At 47.5% G+C, this 23774-nt stretch overlaps 1 protein-coding gene across 4 annotated transcripts; it reads left to right on the plus strand.

Moving 5' to 3' along the window:
* The first annotated feature begins 253 nt into the window (after positions 1-253).
* On the plus strand, positions 254-20768 carry BARX1 (BARX homeobox 1). 4 transcript variants are annotated; one of them, XR_014958224.1, is made up of 9 exons: positions 254-564; positions 2448-2733; positions 2864-2948; positions 3360-4822; positions 5371-5561; positions 6121-6194; positions 6957-16259; positions 18473-18554; positions 19767-20768. XR_014958224.1 is itself a non-coding variant. In XM_021539524.3 (4 exons), exons 1-4 carry the CDS (start codon positions 360-362, stop codon positions 3522-3524), a joined length of 741 nt encoding a protein of 246 aa, XP_021395199.1. In that variant the 5' UTR covers positions 254-359; the 3' UTR covers positions 3525-5362. The 4 variants fall into 4 exon arrangements, 1 of the variants encoding a protein (XP_021395199.1); XR_014958223.1 differs by having other exon boundaries at positions 3360-4688; XR_014958225.1 differs by lacking the exon at positions 5371-5561 and having other exon boundaries at positions 3360-4688.
* The last annotated feature ends 3006 nt before the right edge of the window (positions 20769-23774 follow it).

Below are 23774 nucleotides of genomic sequence, written 5' to 3' on the forward strand. Positions count from 1 at the left end.
TTTGCTTTATATGGCGGGGGATCAAATGCTGGGCTGTAACCCCGCTGCAGGTACTCGCCCGCCCCGGCCCCTTCCTTCCTCCGCAGCCCCTCCTGCGCCCTCCCCCGCCGCGCTGACGGCCCCGCCGGGGCCGGCCGTATAATAGGCCGCCGCTGCGGCCCCGGGGCGGAGAGAGAGACGCTGCCCGGTGCCGCGCCCCGTGTGCAGGCGGCGGGGACGGCTCCGGGCCGCCGCGCAGGGCCAGGGGAGGGGGCGGCGGGGCGATGGGCAGAGCCCCCGCTGCCCGGCTGCCGGCCGGGGGGCTGCGCTAGGGCGGCCCCGGCGGCCGGGGATCCCCCCGCGCCCCGGGGGCGGCGAGGATGCAGCACCCACTGGAATTGGGCGCCGCGCGCTACTTCCCGGCCGAAGCCTTCCCCGACCACCGCTCCCACCGCTACCGCAGCTTCATGATCGAGGAGATCCTCACCGACCCCCCGGACGCCAAGGGGGCCGCGCCGGCCGGGGAGCTGCTCAAGTTCGGGGTGCAGGCGCTACTCTCGGCCCGGCCTTACCACAACCACCTCGGTACGTCCCGGGGGGCTCCCCGCGGCTGGGGGGCGGCTGGGGGCGGCAGGCGGGGAGGCATTGCCCGCCGATGGTCTCCAGCGCCTTTGGGAGCCGGGCTTCTTGGAGAAAAACTTAGGAATTCTGCCTACAAAAGTTGCTGCGAGGCTCTGCCGGCCGTGCGCATCCCCGCCGGCTCCCGCCGTGCCGCGGGCGCTCCAGCCGGGAGTTTGGGGCCTAAAACCGAAGAAAGCGGCTTTGTGGCTCCAGCTGCCTCTGCACAGAATGGCGTTTGGATTTCAGGGAAGAAGGTTGTTGTCGACAGTTTTGGTTTTGGGTTTTTCCTCGTGTTTTTGGATGAGGAGAGAACCGCTGGAGCCAAGCAGCGGGGTCTGTGCGTGGCTGCGAGGAGCGGCCAGAGGCCCTGCAGTCTTAGCTGGTTTAGCTGGAAACCCGACTTAGGTGTAAACATAAAAATATATAATATACAGAGATATTATATACAGTATATACATATAGGCTATGTTTATATAATAATAATATAGAAGATGGAAGACATAGCATTATTGTCCATATTATAATACATGCTCGGGTGTTTCGATTAAAACGGGTGCCAGCATTCTCTGTCCAGTCGGATATAGCATCTAGGACAAATGCCGTTTATTAACATATTGGAATAGGTTTGGGTTTTTTAAATTTTTTTTTTTTTATTGTTATTGTTTGGAGGAGTTATTTTGCAGTTTTTTCTTTTTTGTGTTTTGGTTTTTTGAGTTTGTTTGTTTGTTTGTTTGTTTAACGGTAATGTTTAATGCATTTTGAAGGCTATTACTTAATATATTTTAAAGGCCAATATTTAAATGGGTGATGGCGAAAGATTTTATTCCCAAGCCATCTTCAACAGCGGAGCCGTAGCCCTTTATCCATTGACCTGAACAGAAAAGGAGTATCACAGTTTCATTTTCTGCACTTAAGAGAAAAAGAAGAAAGCGTCAAGTCCCTGAGCAAGGGAGCAATATGCGTTAGAATATCTAGAAATTAGTATTATTTTCAGGATTAACTATTCAGAACTGTTAGGAATAACGGATCAGATAAAAGGCTCTTTACGCCCCTCAGGCTCAGTTCCGCAGGGATAGGTGGGAACGGGATCCTGCCGTGTAGGAAGGGAGGCGATTTCAGACAGGCAGAGGAGAAAACCCCGCAGAGACTCCCCTAAAGTCCTTTCCCCGCCGCCGAGGTCTCTCGTGCGTCGCTGGCGGGGAGGCTGGGCCGAGCAGAACCGCAGCCCCCAGCTCACCCGCAGGCCGAGGCCCAGGAGAGGAGCGGGGGCGCCGGGAGGGACCCAGCTGGGCCGGGCCGAGCCAGGCGAGGGATTCGAGCGAGCGGCGCCGGGCCGGGTCGGGGAGAAGCGAATCGAGCCGGCCTAGCGGCAGCCCCAACCCGCTAAACAGCATTCTCAGGGATGGCTCGCTGTCCTCTCCCCGGGCGCCCCTTCATAGGCTGCTCTTCACGGAGTGGGATAGAAATTATCATCAGGTCGTAAATATCTTGAAAACAGCTAGAAGGGGAATCCTGAGACCGTGCCCGGCCCCGCTGGTCGCCGAGTTTAGTCGGGTCCGGCAGCTGTTGGATGACACCAGGGGAACGCTTTTGGGTTGGTTTGAATTATTTTCACTTGTAACCCCCAAGTAACTCCGTGATTAGCATGTGCTGATTGAAGGGTAAAACGTGTCCCTGTACCGCGGAGGTGGCGGAGCCGGGGGGGCTCAGGACCCGCAGTGGTGCCGAGAATGGAGGAGAAGGGGCCAGGGTTCCCTGCAGGCGCTGCTGCCCGGGAAGCCGAGGCACCCTGCAGCCCCGGGGGTCCCTGCGTGCTGCCCGGCGCTGACCGCCGCTCTCTCCCGCAGCGGTGCTGAAGGCGGAGCCGGCCGCCGTGTTTAAGTTCCCGCTGGCTCCCCTGGGCTGCTCGGGGCTGGGCTCGGCGCTGCTGGCCGCCGGCTCGGGGCTGCAGGGCGGCTCCGCCTCGCCGCATCTCCCGCTGGAGCTGCACCTCCGCGGGAAGCTGGAGCCGGGCCCCCCGGAGCCGGGCAAGGCCAAGAAGGGCCGCCGCAGCCGCACCGTCTTCACCGAGCTGCAGCTCATGGGCCTGGAGAAGCGCTTCGAGAAGCAGAAATACCTCTCTACGCCCGACAGGTAGGCGACGGCCGACCTCGGACCCGGGGCGCAACGCCACGGGACGGGGCTCATTTTGCTTGAAAAAGTCGGGAAGCTGCCATCCGAGACGAAAGCTGCCGGCCTGACCTCATCTCTCTCTCGCCCGCAGAATAGACCTGGCCGAATCGCTGGGGCTCAGCCAGCTCCAGGTGAAAACCTGGTACCAGAACAGGCGCATGAAATGGAAGAAAATAGTAAGTGACCTTTATTAACAGTCCTCCCCCTGGGCGCGCCGTGCCTGCGTTCGAGCCCTGCCCTGCGGGCTTCGTCCTTCTGCATATCGGCCCTGGCATATTTAACGATAACGTTAAGGATAATAGTAATGATGACCATGACGGTAATAATAATATGCCCCTGGTCTTTAACACCGTGGCCCTGGTCCAGCATCTCCTGGGCCCCGGCCAGCCCTCCCTCCCGGTCCTGTCCGAGCCCTCCGTTGTACCGCTCGGCCCCCGGGACAGCGGGCGGTGGGCGCAGCCCGAGAGGACCCGCATCGGCAGCTTCGCTCCGGGGAACGGGAGAGAGAGGGGTTGCTGCGCCGCGGGCTGATGGCAGCTCGGTTTTCCCGGGGTGTCCCCTTCCTCCGCCCCCTCCTCGCCTCGCAGGTGTTGCAGGGGGGCGGTCTGGAGTCCCCCACCAAGCCCAAGGGTCGCCCGAAGAAGAACTCGATCCCCAGCAGCGAGCAGCTCTCGGAGCAGGAGCGCGCCCGGGACGCCGAGAAGCCGCCCGAGAGCGTGGGCTCGCCGGCCGAGGTCAGCCAGGAGGAGTGAGGGGGGCCCGCCCCGCCGGCCTGAGAGGATGGAGGGCAGCTCAGACAGTGGCCTCGGGACGTTTGGACGCTTTGGCCGCATCCCGGTCTCTCCCCGCCCCGCCGCCCCTCTCCGCGCCCGCGGAGCAATGCGCTGTGCTGTGCGACGGCCCGAGGGGCCAGCAGGACACTGGAACCCACCATCCACATCTGCTCGCTGTCTAAAACCCTGTGGTGCCCCTAGTTATTCGAAAACTGCATTTTACGATCAGTTTTATTAATGCGAAGATATTTACTTTATTTCAATAAAATATTTTATTATCTATTGCTCTGAGTATCATAATGCTTTGGGGTTGATTTTCTTTTTAAATTTAGGTTTGTTTTTTTTCCCCCCACAGAGGCAGGTTAGAGATTCAAAACCAAGTTCCAGGCAGGTCTACAGAGAAAGTGCAAAGCGCAGCGGGTACCGGGAGGATTCTCCCATCGTTTTCCACGACGGTTCAGCTGCCCGTGGCCGGGAGAGGCCAAGACCCTCGGTCTTCCCTTGGTCAAAATCGGATGCTTTCGGATTTTAAAGATATATTAGTTGGTGACAAAAAGTTAATTAAATTCTGCACTGAGCATGCTGAATGATACTATTAAAAAAAACTCTTCGTGTGCTGCTGCGATGTAGCAGCGAAAATCCTAGTATGAAATCCTGGCACTTTGTTGTTCGGGTGGGGTTTTTAAAATTTTGTTTTATTTTTTCGCTTATTTCCCCCGAGTCTCTTCTTCACGTTTTCCGTTGGGATGTTAAATTACAGAGCATCCACCGAGACATGCAATTACTGCTGTTCTGCTAAGAAAGAAAGAAAAGAAAAGAAAAAAGCAACAGAGCAGGGGAGAACGAGAGGTGGAGAGCGAGGGCCGGGGAGCGGCGGGACAGCCCCGGGCTGAGCCGCTGCTGCGGGGCCGCCTCCCAATTAACGGCGGTAATTAGCGCCCGCGTCTCGGGGCTCATCTGTGCCTCCCTGCCCCGGCGGGGTGCCCTCAGGAGCGGCCGGCGGCGGAGCGGGACCCCCAGTCCCGGAGCAGCGGGTCCGGGAGGCTCCAGCCCGTGCTCAGGGTACGGAGACCGCGGCCCGGTGGGAGCGGAGCACAGAGCATCGCCGGGCTTTAACCACAAACCTTCGGCGGAGCCCTCCAGGTGAATCTGCGCTGAACTCATGCCGGTCGTTCCCAGTTTTCCTGTTTCTCTCTCCACGGCTCCGGCCTCGCTGCCTACCAGGGTCCGGCTCGGGAGGTGCCCCGGATCCATCCCGGGTTAAATCAGCCCCCGGGGTGAGCGGTGGAGGACACGGCCAGTGCTGAATAAACAGGAAACAGCCTCGTATTCCTTCACTGAAATGACTTAGATATTTAACCAAGCATTTGGTTGGAAATGTTTTTTTTAACCTGAGCATGAAGATGGATGCTGGGAAGAGGGAAAGTGGCTGCGCGGCTGGCAGAGCCGGGGTTTGCGGGACTCCTCGGCGCAGTCAGGACACGCTGGGCGTGTGGCTTTGTCACTTCCTTGTCACCTCTGGCTGTTGTTTTTGGTGCTTTCAGTGCGCCTGAGAACAGCACCCGGGTTTAATTAAAAGAGAGATTGGCTGGCTTATTAACCCAAATTACCAAGACGACAGGCTGTGTCCGTCACCGGTGTCACACACCGGGCTGGAATAGCGAGGTGCACTTGCGAGAGAATGTTAATTAATATTTTCTTTTCACAGCTGAGCAAATAACGGAGAAGCGATTATATTTTCTCAGATAAATAGATGAATTTTTTTTTTCAGCACACGAAGTATTAAATAGAGTAAATCTTTTTGATTTGTGTTTTTCCCTCGTAGACAGCCGAGAGAGGGTTGGGAATGCTCTGGTGAAGCTGCGGTTCTGCCGAGCCGGGGCCAAGCGGGGCCGGTCCTGCCGGGCGTGCCCGGTGGCCGTGCCGGCCGCAGGGCGCAGCCGCCGCCCCTCCGGCCGCGCACGGGTCCCGCCGTCCCGGCGCAGCGCCGGCCGCGCACCCGCGCGGGACACAAAGGTAAACTTTATTCTTGCTGTGCCGCGGCAGGAAAATCTCCCACGGGGCTCGGGCGAACCTTCTCTCGCCTTGGCAGATGCCCAAGAGCCCCGTAGCGCCTGGGGCTGAGCCCGTGCCGCGGCCTGCCCGGCAGGACGGAGCGGGGACAGCCGCGCTCCTCTGCCGGGGAGTGAGGGCACGGGGCGCTGCGGCTATGCTGCCAATGAACACGCGGCGCCTCCGGCTCCCCGCCCAGCCGCCTGCCCAGCGCTTTGGTCACAACTTTAATGACCAATTTCTGCTTCGGGAGGAGCCGGTCACAGCACCGAGACGGTGTGAGCCGGGCTGAGGAGCCCTCCCGCCTCCTCGGCGAAGCTAACGAAACCCAGGTTCCTCTCAGGCACGGAAGAAGCCTGTTAGAATTCTCGGACAATATACCTGACTAATGGGATTTCTTTATTGCTTGGTTTGCTTTGTGTTTTCTTGTAATATGCATATATACGTACACTCACACACATATATTTAGATTATTTTAAACGATTTTATGTATTGCTTTCTGTCAAAATTTAATTTCCCACAGCTTCTTCGGGTCGGCTGCTTGCTGGGCTGGCTGGAGTGGCAGCAGCTGGGAGCCAGCAGAAGGGTCCCAGTGAGGTGAGCTCAAAGGGATGGTGGTCCCTGCCCACGGCAGGGGTGGAATGAGATGATCTCTAATGTCCCTTCCAGCCGAAACCATTCTGAGATTCTCTGATTCTGTTTGAAAAACGAGGGCGTATGCCACCGTCCGTCAGTGACAGCCCTTTCAAATGTGCTCGATAATATTCCAGTGCATTTGAAAGCAGAGCTGGGGCTCCTCTGGACCAGCACCAATAAACCTTGCTGGTCCATAAGTGACCACAAGGAAATCACAGCTGGCCTCACCTGCACGCAGGTTTTGTGCTGATGGATGATTTTGGACAGTGGTACCGGGAGGATTCTCCCATTGTTTTCTTTGTGGATCCTGCAGAGGAAGAGCCCATGTTGTGCATAATTGTTGCACTATGACACGAAATAACTCACGCACTCACACTAAGATTAAAAGAGTAAAAGGAAGTAAGTTTTATTTCTGGCTTTGCAATATATAGAATTCCAAAAGTGACAGTGGATTGGAGGAGGAAATTACTACTTCTCTAACCACACTGGTTAAACTAACAATCTATTGATTTTTTTCTTCTTACAAAGAACATAAAATAATCATTATTTACATGAACAGTGCATGAGAACTCCAGTAGAAATATGCAAACATTAGAAGGCATAGAAAAATTTTAAAAGAACTTAAAAAATTTTAAAAGAACAGGGCAACACATGTTTTAATAAACTCTGTTTGTAAGCTAATAAGTCCATATACTCATTTCACTTTTCAATTACCTTTCACAGCTGTGAGGAGCCCGTGTGGTGCTGCTGGGCTGCGATGGGCGATCCCTGCACCCACCATGCCTCAGCAGCGGAGCTGGGTCAGCCCAGGCCCTCCGAGATGCCCAGCAGGAGCCCCGGGGAAGATCTGGATGACTTCGTTCAGGGCTGCAACCTCTCCTCAGAGCCCTGTTTTGCCTGTGGGAATGATCTCACTCGGCAGCACCCCAAAGCAGCTGGAAAAGCTGCGAGGATGATTTGCCAGTGTTGCGTAATACGGGGCCAGTAAATGATATTTGTAGCTAATACACCTGATGGTTATTCTCTGTCTGTGTAAATAAGCTGTATTACCATGCACATTCATTCTGGCAGAAGTGCATCCACACTGGGAAACTCCACATTTTAATTACACCTGTATAGATAGAACAACATGTGTTTTCTCTCAAACAAAGTAGAAGGGTGTAGATTGAAGGCTGGAAAAGTGTGTCCTTCCATGTTTGACTGCTACTCAGGTCACAGGTAATCAGCAAACGTTTTGATGATTTTCTTAACAAAAATCTATTTAAGGTGAGTTTCCAGTTCAAACATCCTAAATTCCTTTTTTATGAAGCATCTCAAAGAGACCTGAAAAAGTTCTGCTTTTTCATCAATGTTAATTTAAATATAGCTTCACTGAGCCAGGGCGTTTGAAGATGGATGCCATGGGTGTTTATTCAGAGGCAGTTCTTGCTCTGCCAGGAGCACACCGGACACCAAGACGGGGCTGTGAGGGGCTGCAGGGGCTGTCCCACTGCGGGGGGCAGCACCTTGCCCTGACTCCCTGCTTCACACCTGCAGGCAAGGGGAAGTCTGCTCTGCCCTTCTGGAAGAAAAAACTCATCCTAGAGCAGTGCTTTGTGGGCACTTCTCACAAAAAACAAATACCTAAAGCACAGATTTGATGCTGCCTTTTCCCGTCCAGAGGGTGGGAAGTGCAGAGGGGGTGGAGTGGGAATGGGGATGGGAGAGTTCAGTGGGATGAGGAGAGTTTGATGGGGAACGGAGGGGGATGTGGGAGGATTCAAGAGGAAATATGGGAGGCTGTGAGTTGTGGGGGGGGATGTGGGATGATGGAGGAATAGGGATGCAGGGGGCTGTGGGACAATGAAAGGGTATGTGGGGGGTGATATTGAGGGATGTGGAGGATGCAGGGGTGTGGGGGGATGTGCAGCTGGGGGATGAGGAGGCTGGAGGGGAGTGCAGGGAGGATGGAAGGATGGGAAGGGATATATGGGGGCTGGAGGTGTTGTAGGGAACATGGAGCAGGATGTGGGAGGATGCAAGAACATGTGTGTGAGACTGTGGGTTGGGTGGGGGAATATTAAGGGATATTGTGGGGTTATAAGGGAGAGGGTGCAGAGGGATTTTGTGGGGCATGGAGAGGAGGGGGGGAATCCTGGAGCCTGCACACCCCATGTGCTGATAAAAGACATCACCCAGCACCATGTGTGAGTGCTGAAATGAGGCTGGGGTGGGTCAGGCCTTCTTGGACTTGGGGTGAAAAAGTTAAAATCTATCTGTGACTTTTCCTCACCATTTTGGCCCAAAAGGAACAGAATGCAGGGGTTGAGATGACCTACTGAGTTCAGTCAAATTCTCTAAAGTTCATTAACTAACATGTGATGTCCTGTTATTACATGTTTGTCTTAAGCCTAATGTTGGGTCGAGGTCATTGCACACACATTAGATTTGGTTGTTTCAGCTGAGTTGTAGAGTAGATAAAATCTAAACGCTAAACTCCCGATTCCCTGAAATTTGGCCCAGCACTGTGTAAATAAAGCTCAGGGCAAGTTTGCATTATCCACGCTAACACAGCTCTCCATGCTGTTATGTCTGCTTGGCTGAGCTTTGCTATGAAATCTGTAGGAAAAGCCAGAAGGAAAGCTTGAGGAAAGGGATGGTTACCTTTAATGAGGCTGGTGGTGACCACTGGGTCAGCAGGCAGCAGTTTTCATGGCAGACTTTAAAATTACATCCCTTACCCACACAGCTCTGTGTGGATGGAAAAGTCCTGGTCGTGTATGGACTCATCCATTTACAAACAGTCTATTAAAACATGATTATATACAACATGGGCTCTTCCTCTGCAGGATCCCCAAATCCATTGTTTATACTGCACCTATATTAACAAACCACAAAATGAGCTTGTGGTGTTTTCAGAACGTCTTTCTTTTTAGGATGGGAATGTGGGAACTTTCTGAAGTTGAAATAGTACATAAAGCAAATAAGTAAGGGACAGATTTGTGCCTGAAGTTTGAGTATTAGTGGAATGAGAAGATTCCATTGTCTTGAAATGGTTTTTCTCTCAGAGGTGCAGTTCAGAGAGTGCTGGGCAGGGCACACTCACTCTCTGCAAAGACTCTGAAGTCAGTGGGATTTTTTTTAAAGGAAGAACACCACTGGAGGAGGAAACTCTCGGGTTATGTTGAAGAGCTCGCTGGCAGAGCTCAAGTTCAGATGTGCTTGCAGCACCGTGGCCCTGCTCTTTCCCACTCCACAGCTCCTCAGGTGTGAGCTGCAGTGAAAATGACACAAACCCCATGAATTTATGGCAATGGTTCCTGGGCTGATGTCCCATGAGTGCCTTGCTGGGAGCTGCACAATTTCCCCAGACTTAGCACATCCTGCCAGGAGACAACAAAGGATAAACAGAGCCCAGGGCAGCACAGGCAGATGTGCAGGAGAAAACTGCGTGTCCTGGGAGCTCTGATGTCTGTCTGGAGACACAGGACTGCAGTAACTGGGAGAGGAGATCCTCAAAAACTATGCTGGGCCATTTAACATAAATTACAGCATTTTTCATGGATTAGGTTAATTCATTATGAACTATCTTCTCCAGCTCTGAAGCTTCTATTTTGTGAAGAATGGCTATTTTGTCAGAGAAGAGTTCTGGGTAAAAATTTACATATGGCAGGAGATGTCAGCAAAGCACAAGTCTGACTTTGTCTGGCAAAAAAGGTGCTCCCAAAATGCAGCTTTTTCACCACAGTGAGCTCTCCGAGGGAGAAGCTGGCTGTTCATTTTGAGTCAACAGGCTTTATCCTTCCCTGCCACTTAACAAGGTCTTAGAGAGATCCCACACTGTTGTTGCTGCTAGAAACACTTTCTAATGTATTTACTAAAGATTAAACACAAGGAATATAAATTCCAAATATTTTCAAATTATATTATCTCTTAGTTGTATAATTTGATGAAATATAGAAGTGAATAATATCTTGTCTGAGTCAAAATAGCCTTTAATAGATGTTTAAAGAAATGAATAATCCCTGTGTCTTGTCCTCTTTCCCTTTTAATGAAAGTGAGAGCTGGGTTGCTGAATATTCCCATTTATTAAACAGAAATTCTCACAGAGCCTGTTCAGATTGTGCAAAATGCTGGATGTCTGTGCCAGTCCTTGCAGATACTCAGAGCCTCCTCTCATTCCAGCTCTTTGAGGCTTAGTGCTGCCACAGGTAAGGTTTAAAGGGTCCCACAAGGTTTTTTTTTTAATTCTATGGTGTGCAGTGAACCTTCCACGTTAATGGGGGGTGTGTAAATATTTCGTATTAGATTCCATACTGTTAATTTTAGAAGTCACAGAGTGCTGCTTGTTTCCTGGCGTGTCTTACTAGGCAAGTGTTGGTGTACAGACCATGGTGTAAAACAGAACAGAGCACGTTGAGCTCAGCGGTTATTTGAAATTAAAATTCCTTATTCACCAGGATTTGTACCAGTAAAGTACAAGTGTTCAAATATTTGCAGAAAGTGCCTGTGAAGCAGCTGCAAATATGGCTGAATTTACTTCTGAATTCCAATGAATATTTGCAGATTTTGGGCTAAGCTGTGGTGCATGTAATGCTGCAAGGGGGACAGGTTTGTAGTTGCCAGTGCTTTTCAATTACCTGTGTGCAAATTGCAGCTAAGCCAACTGGATTTAACTCTCATTAATTTAAAGGGGGAAATATAGCCCAATTTGAAAAACATCTTAAACCAAGCTCCTTCAAAAAAACACAGAGAACATCAGAAGCTTTAGATAAACACACACATTAGTGCTCTGCAGCTTTCACTGCAGCTTTCACTGGCTCATGGGTGAAAGGAAGCTGCGTGTATTTAACCCTTTCATTCCCAGGCAGCAGGAGCAGCATGCACAGGCTGAAGGAGGAGCTTGCTGTGCAGGGCTCACTGCTCATGGATGAATCCTGCAAGTCCAGATCTCCTCCTGAGGCCCCAAAGAGTTCCTCCTCTGGGTGGAAGGTAAGGAATTTGCAGTGGTTTTCAGAAAACATAATTTTAGCAGAATTTTTTGTTTTCAGCGTGCAAATGGGTTCGGTGTGATCAGGACTCAGGAAGGAGTACTTGGCTCCAAAGGGATGTAGTTTGCTGAGGTTTGGAAAGCTTGGTAAGGATGCTGGGCAATATGCTCCAGAGGCTGGCATGGCATCTGGCAGCTGCCTTGATACACACAATTTCCAGTTAGTTTTGCTCCTCTTGCTAGACCAGGAAATATCTGGATGGTAAAACTTCCACAGATTTCTGTGATCATCTCTTGCCTGTCTCCTTAATGCTGTTGCCATGCTCGTTTCTTTTAGGAAGGGATTTATAAAAGCAATTGACATCCTGACAGACCTTCCTATGACTGTATTGAGACGTGATCTGTTGGATGTGGGAAAAAATAGCAGGAAAAGGTATTTCTTTGTATCTAAATTTTTTTATTCTCTACAGCCCCTCACAGTGTCTTCTCCTAGATGAGACAAACCTCAGCAGAGGTGTTATCCCTGCATTAATTTGGAAGAGTTATGTTTGGGTTGGGTAAGAAAATACTGCATTAATAAGCAGGGAGCCCAGAACTGGCAGCACCCAAAATTGGATCAAAGACTGTGGTATACGTTTGAATTTTCTGCCCTATTAACATTAAAAATCCCATTGTGTTTTCTTAGGCTTGGTGCACTCTAGATGCACTCTACAAAAATCCTCTTCTTTGACCTTGCATTTACAGATCTCACAATTTCCAGGTGCATTTTTCCTGATGATATTTTTACTGTTGGTATTCATGGTCAGTGTGTCCTTAGTGTCCACAAATTCTCCCCAATACACATTCTGTTCCTGCATTCAGTGCTGGTGAAAGCTCCAAGGCCAAGCACAGTTTTCAGAGTCAGAGATTTTTTATAAATGGAGTTGCTATACCTGGGAGATGCAACTTCTCCCAGGAATGAGCTGTACTTTAACCCTGACCACTTCCATGAACTGGTTTTATAAAGAGACAAAAGGGTTGGAGATAATGGCTACTCTAGAGAATACAGTTTCATCCTGTTCTTTTCCAATAATAAGGGTTTTCCCTGCACTGCCCAAGTTCTTGAGCTGGGCCTGGCACAAATTTGTTAATTATATTTGGATCCTTCTTGTTTCTGTCTCAGTGCAACCCTTAAGATTTGACCTGTGACAAATGAACCACTTCAACAGATAGAGGATGAATAATGAGACAGCTCCAGAGATTTTACAGTCTGGGTTGCACTCCCATTTCTTCACTTCAATCCCCTGCTTTCCATCACCTGCGGCTCAAGGATTTCCTGAGGCAGGTGGACACTGTATTAGACTCTAGCAGGCAATTCTTGTGTTTGTTTGTCATTATCAGCCAAATTGTCCTCTGGGAGGTGTCAGATTGCCTAGGAACAAGTTCTGTTGCCTGTGCAAAAAGAGCTACTTCCCATTGTTTGCTTTGCTAATTGCCACCTGCTAATTTCACTTGTTGCACTTAGCCCAAGTGTTGCCACAAGGATAACAGCCACTTCTCTTTTTCCCCGTGCAAATCTTCACTTTATGGAACTCTGCCATCATTCCCTCTATGTCTTCCTGCCTGGAGGTGACACCCACTGGGCTGTGCTGAGGTCCACTCCACTCTGGTCTAAAACATGATGGGTTTAATTTCTGGCTGAAGAGCATCAGTGACTTGCCTGTCCACGGCAGGGGGTTGGAACAAAATTATTTTTATGTCCCCCCCAACCCAAGCCATCAAGTGATTTGGTGATTCTTTGCAGGCACGTGCAGTACTTTTAGAACCAGATGTCAGCACGTTCCTTTTTGCCTGGTGTTCTTCCATATCTTTCATCAAGAGCTTTCTCAGAGTCCTGGATGCACACCCATGGTACCTAACCTCCCTTTATCAGTGTTTTTGGAGAGAATGCCAGTCCTGGTGCCAGCTCATGTCATCAGGCTGCCCTCCAATGGTTTGTTCAGAGCACTCTCAGGCTTTCTGATCACCTGAGGAATTTTACTTTGATTCCCATGAATCCTGAATGTTTTATTCCATGAGGTTCTGGAACTGGCAGCAGAGCTGTGCTGTACAGAGGGAAAGGTGGCAGCCTCTATGGAGACTGTGGTTGCAACCCTGCTTGTTTACAGGGCTGGTTTTGATTTCTTTTAGTAGTACATGTTAAGAGTTGGCATTCATAGATGTGAGGGCTCATTACTGAAAAGTGTTGGTGGACAGTTTAAAAATTTGGACTGAAGACAGAAGAATGAGACCTTTTTCCTATATGGCTAATATTTCATCCTATCCCTGAAGATTTCCAGTGAATTCAGAGATGTTCTCTAAAGTCAAATGGCACAAAACCCCCATGAAAATTAACCAAAAAGGAGAAAATACGGAAAAAAGTTTCTTGCATAGGCAAATGCAAAAAATGTTCCCTCCAACAATGGAAAATGTTGGAAGGTTGTTGTGATTTGATTTGAACTTCAAATACATTTAAAGTTTTTTGATTTTTCTTTTGTTGTTGTTTTAAACCTAGGTAATATGATGCACTAAAAAACTGTTGAGGAAGATGGCAAATTTTAGTCCATTGGAGTTTTTTTCATGCTGAGTGCTTAGTTCAGCACTGTTTTGAGAAAAATAAACTTGGGGGGTTTGGCAGTACCTTGTGCTCTCCATTAATCCATTCTGACTGCACTCAGGTGACATATTCAGGTTGATTTTTTCAGAAGATGTAACTGAGGATCTGAGTGTAAGGAAGAAGACTTCTGAGACTGATGGACAGCAGAGCAGTGGCAGGAGCTTTGTTTTTGTGCTGGGCTGCTGCACTGAGGGTGTGTTTGAAAAACTGAAATTTTTCGCAGCAATAAAGTTCCTCTCCAGATACCTCATGTGTCTGGGAGAAGGCTCCAAGGCCATGGTGTTCCATGGAAGTTTTGGTGGTCTGGAGCTCTGACAGCCTTCATTCATTTGCAAGTGTCTGGCCTTGTCTAGAGAAACAATCCTGTGGTGTCTAAATTGCTAAGCTCGACTCAAATCATGGGTGTGAGTGCTGCTGGGAGGTTAAAGGAAGCAGAAGGAATCAGTAAAGGTGGCAGTGATCTATCCATTTTTATTTAATAGCCTGAATAAGTTTCAAATCTGCTGCAAACTTAAATCAGGGTGAAATTTTGCAGTGCAGGGACACCCCAAAGTGGACCTGGATATTGGTGTTTAATACAAAGGAAAGAGGGGGTGGAGAAAGAAGAAAAAGGCTCCCCAAGAGTTTAAAGTGGGATTCTGGTTTGTGTTGGATCCTTGTCCTGTAAGCTTAGAGCACTCTGGTAACCTGAAGGATCAAACATGTCCTCAAGCCCTTAAATAGATGACTCGGAAATACTTGAAATGTGTTTCATTTTATGGTAAGTTTAATGTTTCTAATCTTGGTGCAATTTACAATTACAATAAATATCACAAAAAATTAATGTGGCCACTTCAAATACAAAGGAACGACCAAGTGTAATCTGAGAAAATTTTATCAACATGCAATTTCCTTAACAAAAACATCAATGTATCATTTCAGAATGCCAAGAAATATTTATCTTTTGGGACAGCAAAATCATTTGCAGAACATTTTAACTGCTAAATAAATATTTTACTGGCAACTTCTGAGGCATCATAAATGCAGTCAATATAAACAAAGCAATGTGGAAACCAGCTCCAGCCTCAGTTCAGATGGTGCTGAGCTTGTTCATGGCAACACAGGACTCTGGGATGCATTTGGCTGAGCCCCCGTGCTTGGAAAGATCTGATTTCTTCCTGCTCTTATAAGCAAGTTTGCTTAGTTTATTTGGAAGTTCTGGCAGCAGGAGCCCACGGTGAGCTCTTAGGAGTGGTGATGCAAGCAGTTAGCATTGAACTGAAACTGGCTTTTAATAGTTAAATTTGATTTTTAGATTTAATTCAGTGCCTATGACATCTACAGGATTTGCAGCCTTGGAGGGACAATTTGTCTGCGTGGCTCCAGAACAAGAACATTAAGGCTGTGGGGGCTCTAGCTGCCTCAAGGGTCTGGGCCAAGTGATTCACCGCTTGGTTCTGCCCTCCCTGTCACCCGCTCTGTCCCCCTGACTGCCCAGCTGCCATGGCTCCAGGAGGCTGCATTTGGAAAAGTCGCTGGAGGCAGAGCAGAGACTTGTTCTGTAGCACAGTCGGAGAAAAAGTTATTTCTTACTGTGTTATTCCCAAGGATAACGTCAAATCTTAGACTGAGCTTTCCTTTTTGTGTGGTCATTACTGAGCACTTGCCCCTTTCAAGTGGTGTTTCTACCTAGGTCGGGTGATAAATGTCTGTTTTCCAGCCGAGCTGCTCACTTCCATTTCTGTGCCACTGTTGGTGCCTGATATAGAGCAGTGCCCTACGTTATGGAATATTTGTTGAGAAGTGTTTTCTGTCTGCAACTCTTTGCATTCCAGCCGTGGTTTGATGATCCTCCCGGTGACCCGTGTGTGCCCATTCACACATTTGGTGTGGCTGGCAGAGACCATTCCCAGCCATGCCACGGCTGAGAAAAAACTGGAGACTCCGGAGGCTGTGGTGGTGCCTCCCTGAATTTTGGGATGCCTGGAACTGACGATGCAGCACAGGCGGTAGAATGGGCTGTGTGGGAATTCCTCGGGAAAGCAGCACGGAATCTGCTCACGGGCCAGCAGGGAGAGCTCCTGGCAGATGCCGCAGCCGCGGGAGCAGGGCTTGGTGGGTTCCCTGGCATTGCTGCTGCTGTTGCCTCTCAGCAGGGGCCGGATTCGTGACCCTCCGTTCCTCTCCTGGTGGCTACAGGAGCAGAAGTGACTGCATTACACGGTGACATTGCTTTCACTACAGGAGACGCCGCCCCGTTTGGCATGCAGGTGTTAATTGTCCCAATCAAGGCGCTTCCCTCGGGCGCCGCCGCGCTGGAGGGCCGGTACCGAATGGCTGGCTTTGTTTCGGGCCTCCACAGGCGGGATTTTCCGCTCCGTCTGTACCGGTGTGTGAGCTCCCGAAGTGGGATCCCGTTGTGCTGCCAGTACCTGCCAAGGGGGTGAGTGTAAAGAGAAATCACATTCCAGCGCATTCACTCTATGGAGTGAGCAGCTTCCCCCGGCATGACTGAGCCACCATCAGAACGCTGTATCATCCAGGGGAAGATGAGCACACGCCTATTTCACAATGCATCTTTCACACGGGACTGCGATATACATCCTTGTGGGCTCATACCTGTGTAAAAAACACTGAGGCAAGAGAGTTTATTTAGTGCCAAATCCATTGAAATGGTGTATATTGCTAGGATTTCTTGGTAGTAACTGCAATTTAATCCTTGCTTAAAAGGACTTTTTTTCTGATTAATTGAACACGCAGGAAGAAGCCAACAATACTGTTCCTCACAAAAGAAACAGCTATTTTTAGGCATTTGCTTAAATTTTAGGTTGCTTTGTTCCTGTTAAATCTCAGCCTTTACTTTGGCAGAAATCCCATTTTAAAGCACACTCTCACGTTTGGGAAAGTCAGCAGGGCTCAGGGGTTTGCACGTGCTCGAGGGGTGGCGGATGAAGTTTTAGGAATAGTTTTTACAGAATTGGGGCCATCAGTGGAGCTGATTGAGCCTTTTGCCTTTACCGGATTTAGGATGACATTTAGAGTTAGATTGGCTTTATTAAATAACAGTTGGGTTAGATGTGTGACTTAGGCTGAATGAAAAGTGCCACAATAGGAGATTCTGGTAATTGTACTGAACTGGGTGCTTTCCTTATTGTTCCAGAGAATTTAAGAGTTAATGTTCATTGTAAATACTGGGAAAGAGATTTTCATTTTCTTTAAGGAATGGTCTTTGCATGTCTTAGGAGCTCGAGTTTCAGCTGTTCTTCTCACTGTTCTGTTTTCACTCAGTTGGACCCCAAATGAGGTACAGAAAATGGGATTTACGTGTGCACACAGGTTGGTGGATGTGCTGTTATCCCCACCTGGACATCTGTCTGCAGCTTGGGGCAACCACACTCAAACTTCCAAGTATTTTTCCCTTGAAACAAACTATCAGCAAAGTTGGAGAGAATAATGAATATTTGTACAATTTAAAAATTATGATCTGTTTCCTACCTAAATCTGGGAATTTCAATAGGATTTTGGGTGCGTAAATATTTGGATCTTCTGATATTGGCAGGTAAATTGTTTTGACCTTTGTCTTTCAAGCCTTCTATTACTCAAAGTTTGCTACCTGTTCACTGAGGTCACTTTAGAAATTATAATATGAAAAGTGTGATTAATCAAATATGCAAATCTTTCTGTAGTTGTATGGGGTGATAGGGGAAAATAATCCCTTAAATTTGTTTTTAAAATATGTCCATTGTTATTCTGGTGTTTAATTTCATTTTTGACTTTCAGCTCCCTGACACTTTCAAATAAAACCACAGTTTATCTGCACCAAGAGAGAGAATTCTTTTGTGTTCAAGTTAATGAATTCTTCTCTCCTGAAACCTGCCTAATAAAGGCAGGAATACATAATTGTGGGGATGTTGAGAGGTTTTCTCTGGTTAACAGGTGTAAAATGTTCTGGGACCCAGAGGTAGGAAGCACTTTCAATGTTTAAGTGGGTTTTAAAGCTGTGCTTGGTATTGACGTTGGAGGTGGTGTCAAAAGAGAGGCTTCCCTGGGTGCTTCTGAAATTCTTGTTGTAAGCAGCCCAGAAGTTACTCTTAAATACGTTGTGGAAATCTGACATAGTTCCCTCCTTAGTGGTTTGCAGAATAGAGTAGCATTGGTTCATGGTAAATTTGGCTGCACAAATAATCTGGTTTTATTAAAGAAATTATGTTACCTACACCTGCATCCTGTTACTAAAGAGTCCTGACGTGGGAAGGAACCAACTCATGGGTCAGTTTGTGCAAGAGTTACTTTAAATTGTCTTTTCTCTCTTGACAGGTGGTTAATGTATAGCATTTTCTGGCTGATAGATCCCAACCCTTTCACTTTAAACATTGTATTTATCAGCTCTTTATTAAATATATGAAACAAGACCACACTGGCCAAAATCTGTCACAGCATATTTTGTTGTCACAGTGCATTTTGCTTGTGCTGAGGAATGAGAGTCCAAGCCACAGAGTCGGCTCATTTCACCCTCAATGGCTTTTTAAAAAGCTTGTAGCTTAAAATAATATATTTTTAAGGTATTCAGACTTGTCAAAATTAATAATTAATATAACTTTCTGTTCCTCACACATGCACAGAGCCTTTCATTCACTTCCCTTGTTTGTGTTCCAGCTAAGCAACTTCGAAGTGTGGCCCTCTCCCAGGGCAGAAGAGTGCCTGAGGGGCAGCTCATCACTGCTGCCTCCTGGACCAGGTAAATTATCCATGGATCTGTTAAAAGAATATTACAAATGCAAATTGTGAGAGGGAGAGATATATAAAACTTCAATACTGTCAGTGTTTACTGTATTTGGTAGCTGTGACTTTCCTCCTTTGCCCTGTGCTGATGCAGCCTTGAGTGCTGGGAGCAGTTTTGGACACCACAATGCAAGAAGCCATTAGAAAGCAACCAAAGGAGGGACACAGCATGGGGAAGGGTCTGGAGGGGCCCTACAAAGAGTGGCTGAGGGCACTTGGTTTGCTCAGCTGGAGGAGGGAAGATTGAGGTCAGACCTCACCAGGGCTGCAGCTCCTGCCGAGGAGGCAGCTCCAATCTCTGCTCCCGAAGACAGGGACAGCACCCAGGGAACAGCTGGAGCTGGGCCAGGGGAGGGTTAGGCTGGGTATCAGGGAAAGGCTCTTCCCCCAGAGGGTGCTGGGGCACTGAACAGACTCCCCAGGGTTTGGCCATGTCCCCAAGGCTGCCAGAGCTCCAGGAGCATTTGAACAACAGTCTCAGGGATACTCGGGGTGGGATTGTTGGGGTGTCCTGTGCAGGGCCAGGAATTTGACTTGAGGATCCTTGGGGGATCACTTCCAGCCCAGCATATTCCATTGTTCTATGATTCTATGGTGTGTTTTTACAATAAACTGCATTATACTAAAATGAGTTTCCTGGAAAACCAGGGTATGGGGAGCTGCTGTCTCAATGCTGGGCTTTTTTAACCTTTCATCCTTACTCTATGCAAATCCTCCTTGTTAGTTTACCTGGGGATTAAGGGATTTACATTATAGATACACTAAAACTTGCTTTCCAATGCCTAACTTGCCATGGGAAAGTTCAACTACAGCTCCTTGAAAGTTCCTGCACCTCTGCATCTGTACAACCACACCAAATGTGACCTCTTTACTGCCACCTCCCTTTAGACAACCTGTCACATGAAATTTCACAATAAATTAATAATTTAATAAATAAATAATGAATTAATAAATAATAAAGAAAAATAAAAATATAAGCATGTGGTTTTAAACTTATACAAGTCTTAATTTCTTTGTCTTACCTTTGTGAATTCTTGGCTAGGATACCTGAATCAGAATTGATAATTTAGGGTACAGCCAATGTCCACTAATAGGGAATCAAATTACTAATGAATCCATGCTTTACTGGCAGTTGCTAAAGAACCACTGTTTCCCCCTCTGTTCACAGTGCTGTCAGATCTGGGATCAGAGAGCCCACATCCATGACTGCTCCTGGTTTCTCTGCAGCTGCACCAGCTTGGAGGCTCTGCAGGTTTGTGTGCAGCTCATCCTTGCCCTGTGTCCCACACCCCACATTAAATGTGTGTGTTCTGTAAGGCCTAAAAGATCCCTGTGCACCAGAAAGGGAAAGGTTAACTGTGTGCTGAGGAGGGCTGGATGGGGGAAGCCAAGAAAACTACTCCCAGTCCAGAAAACTGTCCAGCAGTTTGCACTAAGGAAACACATTTGCTTTTTCTCTCACCTTATAATGGATGCTGGTATTAAGGTGACTGCATTGCAAATCCTGTCCAGATAATTTGGGCAGGGATCGTGCTAACTCTAACAAACAGTGCTTGGGGCCCAGAGTGATGCAAAACATTTACAGAACATGCAAAAAAGAGATTTTTTTTGGCTAAGTTCCTGCAATTTGGAGGCTATAGAACACAACCATTTGGGTTGCAATCTAAGAAGCATGAATTTAACATAGAGATTGTATTTCCCAAATGTTGGAATACTCTTGCTGGAAAATGCAGCCTTCAGTTGGCCTGCTTTAGGATTTTAAGTTTAGACAATACAAGCCTTGAAAATCTATAGATGTGTATCAGAAAATGCAGAAATTGTGGTTGAGCACAAAGCAGAATGATGGGCAGTTTAGCTGGTGTAAATTTATGGCTGGAACAATTTACATTGAGAATAAACAGTTTAATGGATAGCTGGAAGGATTAAAGGATGCTCAATCCATCAGATTAAACATGTCATTCTGGCTGGTAGATGGTGCCATTATCTCACTGGGAAATGAACATTCTTTCAGAGATGTGTTTGCTGTACCTCTTGCCCTAAGTGTGTCACTGATAGCCTGGCCCTGCTGAGCTGGGGGCACAGCTTCCCCTGTTATCTCCTGCTGGGCGAGACCCTGGGGGGCTCAGCTGCTCAAGGGCATTTCCCTCTGAAACCAGAGCACCCCCCGGGACTCTGGGGGCTCTGGGCTCTTCGCAGGTCTCCATCCCGTTTGTGCTGAGGGCTGCTAACAGCAGCAGCGACTGCTGCTGGCAGGCGGCTTCAGCATCAGGGAGCGCTGGCGCTCAATTTCCTGTGACACTTGGATACCCACATAGGGAACAGCAGGGCTGGTTTGGAGAGAAGACATGAAGAGGTATTTTCTGTTGATCATAACTAGTGAGGTGGCCCTTAATTTCCTCTCCTCTGGTTCCGATTTACCCGGTTCAGAAATAGAAATGTTAATTATTTTAATTTTTAAATATTTGTCAGGTTTTTTTAACCATAAGTCTGCAGATTCTTATTCTTTCATTAGCTGATGCAATGCAAGAATAACCTTTTACTTTTTTCCTAAATAAGAAAAATATCATGGACTGATTTTTTTTTTATTTTATACAGTTTGAAGAAAACACATTTTAAATGTTTAATTTTAAAATGTTAAATATACTCTTTGCTCTGAAGAGTGTGTTTTTCATTAAAAAATTGTCTGTGTCTCCTATAGAAAGGTACAGCAAGCTGGCAGGGTGCAGGATGATCCCTGTGCTAAATGTTTGAAAATTATACAATAAACCCAGTTTGAGAGGGGAAAGGAGCCTCATTACAGCATCTATGGGCAAAGGAGGGAACATTAACTTAGATTAGAATTTAGATTAACTGAGTTAATTAAGTGAAGAGATAATATTTAGAATGGCCTTTTCACATGAAATGTGGAAACTGGATAATAATGTGTAAAGAGAGAAAAAGGAGGCAAAAAGTTTCCTTTTGAGAAGTGGAGGAGTAGGGAGAGACAAGGTGAGTGATGCAGGCTGGAGCTATTTAATGAGAAGTTGTAGAAACAATGAGAGATGTCTGAAGTTGGAAATTTTATAATGGAGAGTCCAGCAGTCATGACTACAAAAAATTGCAGACTTGAGAAAAGCACGTGAGATGTTTTATGGGAGTGGTACGCTCAAGTGAAGAGGGTTCCCTTCAAATATTTTTTCTTTTCTTTTTTTAAAGGTTTATATATTATACTGCAGTTGATTTTTCTTCAATATTTTAAAACTTAAACAAGGGTAATTCTGTGGTAGTAACTTTATCTTTCATAGGTGTCATGCTGTTGACCAGCTTAAATATCAAATGGAGCACTGGGGACAAAAGCTCGTTTTGAACGTACAGGTCCAGAAATTTACAGAAAGATCCATTTATTATGAGAGGCTGTTTGTGCATTATGACAAACCTAAGTTAGATTTTACAGCTGTACATATGCAGTGTGGATATTTAAGTTTTCGGTGTGACTATTATAATAAAAGGCATGAACGATGTGAGTGATAACTCTTTTCAGTGGGAGGAGTGCTGCTCATTTTGATCTCCAAATGTAGCCCGATTTTTGGAATGATGAGGACTCCACTGAAGCCATGGTGTCTCAGAAATGCCATGGTGCCTCCTCCAGCCTGGCAGGAGCAGGTTTCACCTGTATGAGCAGCACTTCCCTGTGGGCTCAGTGGTTCCAGCTTCATCCCACCCCAAAGGAATGAAAATCCAGTGGGTTTTCTGACACATAATTGGTTCCTCTCCCTCCCTGCTCGGTCCTGAACACAGGAAACATTTTAATGTCTTATCTGCCCTTTCTGGATCTCAGCAGCAGTACAATAACAGCAGATTGAGCAGTGCCCAGTCGCCCAGGATTCATCCCGTGCTGTTGGATCATCTCCCCTGGCTTTCCTCTGCTCTGTGCTTCACAGAGACGGGCTGGAGTGAGGGCTGCTTCCAGCACAAATTGTAATCACTCAAAACAGTCACTCCTTTGGAATCTGCACATTTTTATTTCCATATGAAATGCAATTTAATCATTAAGGGATTTTTTTTAGCACCAGTGCAGCATACCTTCATAGGAGGAAGTTGACCCCAATTTTGTAAGCGGGTGTTTGTGAAGTCAAAGGTGGACTCTTAAACAGACTTAGAAGCTGGGCCAGCAGCATAATGCCCAATCTGGCACACACAGGAGAAATTATCCACGATTAAAGACTTTCTGATTAATATGGCTTATGTGCCAAAACTGCACATGCAGCGTATGATCTCAATTAGAGTGAAACCTAATTCTTCAAGGCTAAGCTCCAGATTCATTCTGTAATTTCTTCTTTGTTTAACTTGGACATTTTCTGACAAGAGGATCTAAAAGAAATGTGGAGGGAGGGTGCAGGACCCCTCTACCATTATAAATTGCAGTTCTGTAGAAAATACCTTCCCTGGTGCTGCTCTGAACACCTTGACTATTTAATTTTTAGAAAGGTTGTTGTGCACTCCTCTAAGGCACTGCCATTTAGTGCTGCTAATGGAGCTGTAACAGTTTTTGGGAAAGAATGACTACTCGTGTGCAGGTTTTCTACTGAAAAAGGAACTCCTGCCAAAGAAAACTGCTTGAAGGTGGAAAGGAATAAGTATATAATCATGCCACTGTCATTACCTCTGATATTAAGAAAGTAGGAAATGTCAAAGGCCTGTAAGAAAAATAAGTTCAGGTTTAATGAGTCTGCTGGAGAGGAATTATCAACATTAATCATTTAGCTAGTGGACTAACATAGCTGGCATCAATAGAATAACTTTTTCCATCCTGCTTTAACACACAGCAGTTGCGCTAGCTTGTTTCTGAGATGTTTTTTTTACTCCTAATCCCAAAACAGCCTGGAAGAACAGACTCCAATCCACCAGTATCTCTGCATTGCAAGCCCTCTTCTAAACCCATGTGAGAGATGCTCAGAGGGAATTCAGCATTTGGGCTCCCCTTGTGTGGGAGCTGGGGGGTCCCTGGCCCAGGGTAATGGGTGTGGGAGGATTTTGGAAGCTCCCAGAGGAGTAGGCACACAGTCCTGCTTGCCATGTGCCAGGTAAATCCCTGCCTGGGTGGAGGAGCAGAGCAGACTCACAGCTACTGCTCTAGCCCAGGGGAAAGTGGCCTTGGGCTGTTTTATTTTGGTTTGGTTTTTGTTTGGTTTTTTTT

Source organism: Lonchura striata, chromosome 12 (assembly GCF_050655825.1).
Source record: "Lonchura striata isolate lonStrDom1 chromosome 12, ASM5065582v1, whole genome shotgun sequence".
NCBI lineage: Eukaryota > Metazoa > Chordata > Aves > Passeriformes > Estrildidae > Lonchura > Lonchura striata.

Excerpts from the sequence above, each read along its gene's own strand:
- BARX1 (XM_021539524.3), top strand. The coding sequence starts at position 360 with ATGCAGCACCCACTGGAATTGGGCGCCGCGCGCTACTTCCCGGCCGAA. Across the intron at positions 565-2,447 it reads GCCTTACCACAACCACCTCG|CGGTGCTGAAGGCGGAGCCG; the intron begins GTACGTCCCGGG and ends TCTCTCCCGCAG. Across the intron at positions 2,734-2,863 it reads TACCTCTCTACGCCCGACAG|AATAGACCTGGCCGAATCGC; the intron begins GTAGGCGACGGC and ends TCTCGCCCGCAG.